Source organism: Chroicocephalus ridibundus, chromosome 2 (assembly GCF_963924245.1).
Source record: "Chroicocephalus ridibundus chromosome 2, bChrRid1.1, whole genome shotgun sequence".
Taxonomy (NCBI): Eukaryota; Metazoa; Chordata; class Aves; order Charadriiformes; family Laridae; genus Chroicocephalus; species Chroicocephalus ridibundus.
This window is the reverse complement of record NC_086285.1, coordinates 132,839,848-132,850,589: the sequence shown is the minus strand read 5'-3', so window position 1 is coordinate 132,850,589 and position 10,742 is coordinate 132,839,848. Positions and strand designations below refer to the sequence as shown.

The 10,742-nt window shown below is 38.0% G+C and overlaps 1 protein-coding gene across 12 annotated transcripts in view; it reads right to left on the bottom strand.

Moving 5' to 3' along the window:
- Positions 1-433: 433 nt before the first annotated feature.
- SULF1 (sulfatase 1) overlaps positions 434-10,742 on the bottom strand; it is a 153,340-nt gene continuing 143,031 nt past the window's right edge. For 10 of the 12 annotated variants that reach the window (XM_063327023.1, XM_063327026.1, XM_063327025.1 and 7 more), the window contains 3 exons: positions 9,391-9,533; positions 9,160-9,283; positions 8,159-8,266 (listed from right to left, as the gene is read on the bottom strand). In XM_063327023.1, coding sequence (XP_063183093.1) covers positions 8,160-8,266; positions 9,160-9,283; positions 9,391-9,533 — 374 coding nt within the window. In that variant the 3' untranslated portion in view covers position 8,159. Of the gene's footprint in view, positions 3,006-8,158; positions 8,267-9,159; positions 9,284-9,390; positions 9,534-10,742 lie in introns of those variants that run through there. The other 2 variants (XM_063327021.1, XM_063327032.1) reach the window with 2 other exon arrangements.

Here is a 10,742-nt window from a genome sequence, read left to right as displayed (position 1 = left end):
AGAATTCAAGAAGCATAGCTCCAGAGGCTGATTTTAGCTTATGAAGCTAATCTTATTCATAGGCCACCAAAGAAACACAGAGCGCAAGTAAAAGAGAGTTTACCTTGAAATCTAAATCCCCTTTTGTGAGGATTTGTGCGAGGAGTTACTCCTCCCAACTAGAGATCTGTGGTCCATTCTTGTTAAGCCCTGGCGTGTGTCTGGTCTGCTGCGCTTTGCTGTCAGGGGGAGAGCTCTGCAGGGAGGAGGGAAAGCAGCAAAGCAGGGGGTGGCACCATGTAACATCGCTTTACTTCGGGGAGCCACCCGTTCTGCAGCTCAGTGCATTGACTTCAAGAGAAAAAAGGATCAGATGAACTGAAAATTAAAAAAAAAAAAAAAATCACAGCATGTCTCAAACAAAAAATATATATTATTCGCAATCTCCAGGAATAATTTATAACTAACAGAATGCAGTGTGTTATTTTGGTACCCGTTGTTGTAAATGTGGATGGATTCTTATAAATGAAACTTTTAACACAATTTAAAAATGAATCTTAATCAGCAGGAAAACTGGATCATCTGGACTTCTCTGAAGCAGGTAAAGTGAAACACTTTTTATTTCAAGAAATATTGCTTCTAGACTTTCCCGAAGCCAGAATTGTTCTATAAAAGTATCACAGAAATATTATACAAGATTTAAAAACACAGTCTGTATCCTAGTAACTTAAAACCTATGTACAAATAGCATCATTCATGACCATAAATACGTTTTTCTATCAATCAGCCCGTAACACATACATCAGGTAAAGAGCTAGTAGTTTTAACATATGTACAGAGTCCATCAAAAAGACTGCTTCTTAAAATTATTAAAATCCTACTAAAAGAATCTCCTTTTTAAAAAGTTTCAACTTAAAATACAATGCAATGAATGTAGGTTTAACCTGCAGTGCTTGCAATAGCCAAAAAATACTCACTACGCTAAATAACATGTAACAGATAGGAAACACACCCATGAATTGGACGCTATGGAGTTACATCTGTTTGAGATAATTCTCTTTTGTTGTTGTTGTAGTACTAATTGTTTAGAAATTTATAAACAAGCAAGGGAAGATACTAAGTTCAAGTAAAACAGATTTTCAAACTCCTTTTCTTATTATACTTTATAAAATTTAATGTTTGGTAAAGTTCAAGAAAAAATTTAGAATACAACAACAAAAATTATCTAAACTACTATTTTTTACCTCATGTGCCTTTTGTATCTAGAGCAATGTAAATCTAACAGGATTTTATCATTCCCTTTAAGGCCTGTTCAAAACAAAACAAAAAGAATTTAAGTCTTAGAATTCTAGTAATGCTTTTAAGATACTGTTCGGGATAATAAAAATCAGATGTGGTGACAAAAGCATATATGTATTGATGTAAACCTTTCTACCAGTATCAGCAAGGAAAAAAAAAAAGTCAAAAAACCTCGTGGATTTTTAATACTGACAATATCAACATATAGGGAAACAATCCAGTTTAAACAAATCCTCCTACAGTTAACAATCATTAGCCATACCTTTCTGAGAGTAAATTTGGTTAAATCAAAGTAACAAAAACATGCAATATTTTTGCTAAAATAATATTCAGAGTCTGTTTCCACAATCCATGCTGATTACCTCTTTCCTGTCAAACTATTTATTGGTTTCATAATTACATGAGACAATGAGCAAACTAAGAACACGTAAGGCATTAGATTCATAAATGGTATGGCATACAGGTTTTAAAAGTGCATTTTACTCGAAAGTGTGACATTAGGAATTTCCAGTGGTTAAAATAATTTATGAAAAAGACAGTATGCGGACAGATTGGGTGGACTGAAACATTCATTCATGGTGGGATCGCTTGGAAACAGAGAAAGTAACTTGAACATCCTTTTCACAGGAATAATTTTTAGCTTTCGGAGAATGTGCTACTGCATTTGAAAGTTAACACTGTTTCTTTTCATCAAAAACTGGAAATCTTGCTTCCCAGTGGGGAGAATTACTGTGAAAATATGTGCGTGTGAATAAAACAAATGCACACAGACAAATACTGAACAGGGCTCATTTTAGCTGCAAAACGTATCTACAATAAACATGGAATGTCAGCTGTCAGGATTACCTTTATTAGTTTGCTAATAAGAAAAAGGAGAACTTATTTAATGGTTTACAACTTGATCTAATCCGAGGAGAGTGGAGCTGAGGCACTGCCTTCTACATTTAGGATTTGTGAAGTTTCCCCTGCAAGACTCTCTTCCGTTTTTTTTAAGGAAGTTCCTGTTTTCTGGGTACCGATAGATGAATCCCTAATGGATATGTTTACAGCCTGATGAACGAGGGGTTCATCGGACCTCACGGGAAGATATATTTGATCTTCAAATATATCTTCCACAGCGTCACTGTCCCGATGAGTGTCTTTTTGAGGAATGCTGATGGGTTGTAGCATGAAGCTATGCCGGGACTCCAACTCTATCAAACCGTTTCCACTGAAATCCATATCAAAACGGTCCGATTCTTTATCCTCCATCCAATTTTCAGCTTGATGATTATTTCTCCAGTGTGCGTCATTCGAACTACTTTTCTCAGGAATATCATTGTTTAATTCAAGTTTCCTCTCCTGACTTAAATTCACCGTGCTCAAAGCGAGGGCCGCGAAGTCCGTTGGCACGATAAGCTGCAACTCTTCCGCAGGCAAGCCGCTCGACTCTTCAGCAGAGGCCATTTCCACCAAGGCAAAAGGCGTGGATGATTCGTCCCCATCCCCATTGCTTTGAGCAATGTTACCCTTGTCTGTTTTATTTTGCTGGTAGTAACTGTTCAGCAGTGCAAACATTCTATCTACATCCTTCAAGTAATTAGTCCAGTCAGCCAGACTAAGTCTATAGTTGTATCTGTATTCATATACACTTTCATTCACACTGTACAAGTCTTCCAGTCCTTCCCAGTCGATGTCACCAGTGAAACTGGGCAGGTTAGCCTTCCCATCCATCCCATAACTGTCCTCTGTTGAAAGAGAGAATAAAGCCTAATGGTGAACACCAGCTTAAATGTGCAAGCTAAGCTTCCATGTGTTTCTACTCCAATTTGCTTGAAAGCACCACTATTCATAACACGTGTAACTCAAAATGTAAGACGCTCCACATCTCCTGTTATCGCGTTAATGATTCTGGCCTCAGGGGGGTGTTCACAGCTCCTGCTGGACACACAGCAAGAAACTCCCTGTCTTCTGCGACATCCTTGGACTGAGTAAAAAAGAGCAAAATCTAATCTAAATGGGGCTTTGTGATGACAATCAGAGAGAAATCTTTCCTCTGATTTTTCAAGACCAGGAAAGGTGCTTCAATACACAAATATTCCATTCGCCTTTCCTGAACACTCCACCAAAATATGGAATAAATGAACAATGGCTAAGAATAAAAAATAGGACTAACTCTGAAAGCCATTAGTGACCTGAATTTCAACAACAGCCACAGGAATTTGGTGTCTGGGTAGCTCAAGACATATGGTCTACAAACCAACCAGACACATTTTATTTAATAAATGATAGCCAAATGTAGTATTTTATTTACTTTGTAAACACTCATTTTAATTTACATGGAGCAATTAGGAGAAATAAAAGCTGTAAAAGCTTGGTGTGAATTATTTTATAGGACTGCACTGCTCTGTAAAACAGTGTTAAAATATACATAGATATAGAACCTCCTAAAGGTTTTGATTTTTTTTTACTTAAAAAAGCTTTCAAAGAAAATTTCTAACAGCTTTATCAAATAATAAGTTTGAATAAAGGGCATACATATAAGTCTATAAATAGCAATGGAGCTGCGTTTTGTATTGATTATAGCCAGAAAAATCAGACATGAAGGAAACCCATTTCCAAAAGATTTTTAAAAGTCACAACAGTGGCTATAGTGACCCAGATTATCAAATGTAGTGTGAAATTTTACATTGACAAGTAACACTGAACACCACCATTTTATTTAATTCATTGCGCAGACTGTGTTCAGTCCAAAGATTTTATCAACAAAGTGGACTACAAGGAAAAAATAATCAGATAATGCAAAAGCCTGTCAGGCAAAGTGGCAAATTTGTCCTTGCAAACGATGCTGTAGGCAATATTTAGTAATTAGTTCACTGAGATGACTTACTCTCTTTCTGAAAATTGTACAGGCAGGTAGGCTAGTAGTAATTACCTTGGAAGTTCAAGTGGCAACAGTCCAACAGCATGAACTGAGCACAAATGTTTATCTGTATCGAACCCTTCAGCCCTGCAATGGGTTCCTGGCATCTCCATTAATTTGTTTGCATTTTAACGTGGCCTTTCTCATTGTTCAAGTGAAACAACTTGTATCTATTATAGCTTATATTCTTTGCTTCTTTACTAGCTTGGGATTTCACAGTACAAAGAATTTCTCCAATATTTAGTCCATCATATGGAAAGTCAGAAAAATACCATTATGGTCACAAAAAAGCCTGAGATTTTCCTATGATGAGGGGCTTTATTCTGCTCCCACCAGAGGACAACCGCTTCCCTTACTTGGAAACATCTAAGTCTTTGATCTTAATTTATATTTCTTCACTTAGTACAACAGCTGTAAATATTTTGCAACGTAAAATTTAAGTATCTTATTTTTTTTAAAGCAAGTTCTAGAAATATTGTTTTTGCAAACACTTGGCAAACTCCCTGTTACAGGAAGGAACACAAGCTCTTTGGATTTCGTAGGACAGATGTAACAGAATATCTTCCTTCTTTCTTTTCCTGAAGTAGACAAGAGAAATGATATCATGGCATGGCCACGTGAGAACCATCTTTGTAAGTCAAATTATGGATAATTTGTTTCCTGAAACAAAAAATAATTAAATACCGCAGAGGTTTCAAGAAAGAAATCTTATTATTCCCGTGCTTAGAGGCACAAAGAACCTTAAAGAACATCGTAGGAAGGGATGCATTTTTGAGGAATTTAGTCACCAAACCCTGTAAAATATTAACCACACTGCAGATGCAACATTATTTAAATTTTGCTATCTTATTATTTATATTGATAGCTTCATACTTTTTTTTTTCCTTTGCCAAATCAGAGCCTGTATAGCAAAACAACCTGCTGTAGGAACAGCCAGTGGCCAAAGCGGTTTGGTATGTGATGGCAGACATTGAAACTGGTAGGCTACCATTTGACCGGTAAGAGGTTTGGGGATGAACCAGGGCAGTGAGGGTCAAAGGAGGGGTCAGAAAGGTGCCTTTGGGCCCAGAGGAGCCTCTCCTGCCTGCCCCAGGCAGTGGGGGACAAGTGGTTGAGCTGGGCAAGCTGGGGTGGCAGGGTGGGCAGCGGGAAGGTCTGGGGGCTAGTGAGGAGGAGCAGGGTTTCCATCAGCTTCAGCAGCAGGGCAACGGGGCTGTGCTGCACAGACGTAAGATCAGCAAGGGGTTTGCTGTATTCCTACAAAATAGCTCAAAGAGCTACACAGTCCTTCATACTGGATCTGTTTTTTTCCCCCCTCTAAGTGAGGCTGTTTCTGCAGCCTCAGAGGAGTTTCACAGCCGGGAAGGCATTGGGAATTGTTCCATGTTCTTCATGTCAAGCAGAAAAAAAATTGTTTAAACACATGGGACAGTGGTAACTTGTATTCATACACGTTAAACAAATGAGAAAGCAAAGTTTTAAGGTCCTAGAGCTGGTTGTATGTTGGTTGACTGAGTCACAGCTTAATTCCACAACTTAGCAGTAAGCATGAAAAGTTTCCCACTGAAATCAAAGCATACAGGGGAAGGAGAGAGGAAAGAAAAGGTTTTCCCCTGTAAGAAATCTCATTACAAATAGGTGTGAAACAGGAAAGCGCAGGTAAGTTGCATTTGAGTATCAGCATGGCAGTGGTTTTCTTGAACAATAGTTTGGAATCTCTCAGCTATGTCATAAACCCAAAAGAGAGAAAAATTGTTGCTAACTGTTCACAGTAATATGTTTTCCTTTTTTTTTAAAATCAAGGATTAGCTAAGCTTCACTCTCCAATTTTTGTGCCCCAGAGTCCCATGATGCCATCCGTGTCTGCGTTGTCTCAAAACTAATAAGAGATTTGGATATATCTCCACTGAGAGGAAAGACAAGTAGCTGCAGTCGTCTCCTTGGTGGCTTTGGAAAAACTCAGAGAAGCAGGAGAGGAGAGAGGAGAGTGCAATTCCCACTTCCTGTCATCCTCCATGTCCGCAGGGCCATCAAAGGACAGACACCCGTCCTGTCTTGCTGAACCCTCTCCCTGTGTGTTCAGCAAACAGCACTATACTGGCCGTTTCCATACAGGCCTGTTGTCCCAGTGTTGTGCCTGCAACACAGGTAGTGCTGTACTAACTCAGGACGTTTTCTACTAGAAACAGGTCTGAGTGGAGAAACTATACAGTTTGAAGGAAGCCTAAGGGGCAGTTCACGTGATTTAGCAGCACGGGTCTTTTCCTTTCTTACCCTGTTGCTTCCTCTGTAGGCATCAAGAGAAGGATACTCTTAAGAGATCTTTTTAATGATTCCTGGGAAATGCTTTCTGTTAATTTAATGTTTTAGAAAAGAACCCAGCAATTTCCACCAGGATGGGACTTCAAACAAAAGGTTGAACTCAAGCATCTGTGTATACTGAGAAACAGAGTGTCTGGAATTTAATGGCACAGAGTAATATCAGTTTTTTATACCATACCTGCTGTTTATCCCAGTAGCAGAATGTTAACTGACTTAGTATCAGAAGTTAAAATGTTTTCATTACTAAATAGTGTAGTAAGATATAATTTCAAGATTAATCCTGTGTGCTCTACTGTTTCATGCAATCCTACAATTCAAAAATGCCTGTTAGAGCTGTAGTTAAAATGAGGAAAGCTTACAAGGACATCTTCTAATGAAAGCATAATTATAGGGATTGCTTTCTATCACTGCAGTAACCAGTTCCCACCAGGCTGTAACAAGTAATGCAAGCAAATGGGATATAACCAAACGAAAGCTTATCATTCTCCTAGATCTCAAAACTACTCTAGTGAGAAAACACAAAATTAGCTCCAAGGAAAAAATAGCTGCGTAAATTGGAGATCTATAAAACATTGAAATACATTATCTTAATTGTTCCCTGGCTGCTGGGAGCTGATGGCAAGGTTCTCTTTAGAGGACCCTGTGAAAAACAGTTTTATGTAGAGTTGTATGCTCCTTGGACCCAGTTTACACCTCAGGCAAATAATGTTTATCAGGAGCTACTCCACCAAAGTGCATGGAGTTGAAAGTGTATAAAACTGATATATCATGAGAAGACACCAAGTCTGACACTTGACAGACTTCTAATCTCTTTTTTTCCCTGAGTACCTGTATTGTTCACTGAACAGCAAGTGCAGTACTGTTAAGGCCTGAGTTTTTTCAGTCTCTTCAGGCTTTTGCTTTATGTTTGACAGGTTCCTCCACTAGGAGGAACTGGGCTCTGCTTGACAAATGTGTGGGTATGATAAATACACTTGCAAACAGATAAATATACTTGCAAACAGCAGCCTTTCGTGTATTCCTCAGGTTCAAGCAATAAGTATAAAAAAACCTCACCTGGTGCCCTTCCTTAGCTCAACCTTTTTAAGAAATTTTGTTTCATGCGTGTGTGATCTGGTCTGAAAACATCAGCCCCCCCGGCCAAAAGGAGCCTCATCTTTCTGCCACACTTATTGAACTGTCTCCTGCTGGCTTCGCAGCACATGCTGCTCACCCTGAGCACTGCTTTTGCTTACAGCAGCATCTGCCAACATTTCCTAAAGCCAGTGAGAAGATTTTACTTTCCTTCTGTAGATTGGATTAGGCTCTTTGGATACACATACCTCAGAAAACTTTCTAAGCACATTTGTTTTACGTTTAAAAAGCAGCTGTGTAGACTTCCTAATTAAAACCAGAAGAAATCCCCAACCCATCCGAAATCAACCCAACAACAGGAAAACAACCCAAAAACGGGGATTCTTTTTGTGTCGTTTTCCTTGTGTAAACATCTAAGAAATACAGGCATGAAATACGAGCTGTATGAAGTCTTGCTATGACAATGAGCTACGTTAAATGCGGAATGGTAGATCTGAAAAACAATGGCCAAGTTCAGTGCAGAGTGGTTAGAAAATGCATGCATCAAAAGCTATGCTGTGTGCAACATGGCAGGATACAGACATTAGTTGAAATGGACTGGAGTCATGCAATTATTTGGAAAGAAGCTGCTGAGGAGAATAAAAAAGTGTGGATACCTGTGTGGATCATAGCTTCCTCCATCTTTATTTCCTGATATAGGAAAATACAAGAGTAACTTTTGTTAGTGTTTAGAACTTGTAAAAACCATTCACAATGTAGCTTTCCATGCACAGCATCTAATTCCTAAAAAGAAATGTACTGTGTTAAATAAAGACAGAGCTGCAGTCCAACAAAGATTTCCTGGAAGTTTTATATAAAAGAACTGAAAAACCACAGTTTTTCAAAAATAATAAAACCCCCAAACAATTAGATATTGTAAAAAAGAGAAACCTTTGTAGCTGAAGAAAGAGATACAAAGATGCAACACCACAAGTTATGTAGAAGGGAATATTCCTGTAAAAAAAAATCACAGTATTCAATCAACCAAATTTAAGTGCAATGAATTCCAGAGTTATGAAGTATAAATACCAGCTATTTTTGTACTCAGAGACTCTTGTAAAGAAATACAGCTTTCCTCAAAAATAGAGGAGTCTACCGCTGATGAGAAGTTTGCAATATTAAGTCTCAGCTGTGGTGTGGAGCCTGAGGTTGTTCATCTAGGCAGACAGCAATTGGAATAAACACAGGATTTAATACCTCACCTGCTACTGAGAGGCAAAAACTAACCAAATAAATCCTGCAACAGGGAAGAGTTATGACTACGAAGGTTATTGATTAGCTCAAATAACACGATAACCTTTCTGCAGCATTTTTGTCAAATGTTGTTGTTTGCCACCAGTATCTGGCTGGAATGACCTGTGCAAACTCACAAAGAAGGTTCCTTGTCATGCGGTTGTGCAGGATGGTGGATATGGATCATTCCAAACTGTTCAGAGCAACACTAAGGAGCGCCACACTTCACGGATACGATTAGCAATTAAGAGGATTTTTTTTTTTAAAAAAAAAGGAATAAAATGGAAATAAACACTTCTATTTTCTTGTACCTGTTTCAAGTCCCTTCGGCCTGGGATTGCACTGCTTATAACCTTGACAGCTTCGCAGTTCCATTAGCTGTATGTGTAATTGATTCAAAATGCCTCTTTCCACTGTATGTACTGTATTTGTCAGCTGAGAAAAAGAGGAATGGAGGGAAAAAATAACTTGTTAACAGAAATAAAAAAAATACCTAGAGGAGTTTGGGGAAAGAACAATTTGGAACAGGGAAAGGGGTTTACCTGGTAGGGATCAGTGTTCATATCAAAATACTCCAAGAAGCCAGTCGCAAACTCACAAAAAAGAAAATTGTGGGTGTCGTTAACTGTTCGCAAACACCAGTAAGTGTTGTTATTTGAGCTTGTGCAAGCACAGAAAGAGCCCACTGTAATTAAAGAAACAAGTTATTAGCTTTCAGTGAAAGATAATATGCCTTCTTCTTCTACTAGTCAAACTTCTATGGGTTTTCCTGTACTTCAATTCTAGACCAATTAAAAAGAAATATTCTGTTTGAATAATGCTAGATTCTCATCGTAAACAGAACAAATGTTGTTATCCCAAAGAGCGTAACTGGATTGCATCTTGTTTTCACTTTTCAAGCTGGGGAAACCTAGAGTGGGATTCCACTCCAAACTGAAGACACCTGGATCCAGGTGTCACAGCAGCCATAGAGGTGACCCGGGTATATCTTGTTTGTAATCTTGTTTTGCCAGTGGAAAAGGCTGTAAGAAAGGTATCCCCCTTAATTTTCAAATGAACTGCTAACAAAGCTTGGCTGTAGAAGAATGTCTCTTTATTTCCAATAATAAAATATTAATATTGCCTTAGATTTTTATTTGGATTTATTTGGATTTGTTATCAGTACTGTGACTAGCTGTAACAGTATCAATGTTTTGAACAAACTTTGTAAAAATAGTAATGATATTGGACCTTTTTATCTGTGTAACGTGGGTCAATACATTAGCTCTTCTTCAAGTTATGGACTGAGCTCAAACCAGGACACTGTGCCAAAGGGACACTTTTTTAACCCCATGGCTGTTGCTGGAGCATTACCAGAATCCACAGCAATATGAGAATGCTTTTCATAACTGTTTGTTACTCCACAGTTGAAAACTAACAAGCCAATTTAATTGTTGTCTTTAAAACAAAAATCATGCATACGACTGCTTTGGGAACATTTTAAAATGTAAAAAGCATATTAACAGTTGTTCTAGTGCACTCAGAACAGATTACACCAGGAGACAACATCTTTCTCCAAATGAAAAATTGCTCTTAGCAAACTTTCTACTTGGAGTCAAATATGTTGTAACTTAATCATCGTTTGATCTTCAAGTTTTTGAAAGTAAAGTTTTCAGTCACTTTCGTTCCTCCGCCACCAAAGATGAGAAAGGTGTTTTGTTAATGCTGAATACCGAGAAATGTTGAAGCATGCCTCAATAGGATGGTTATTTATATACCCTGAAGTTAAAAGGAACTTAAAATATTTTCCAGCTATAAATTTTGTTCTTACGCACCAGGTGAGTGTTCTGTAGTTCTGATTTTTAAATTCTTTTAGAATATTAAAAATAGGAATAGGGGAAGAATTCATAAGGGA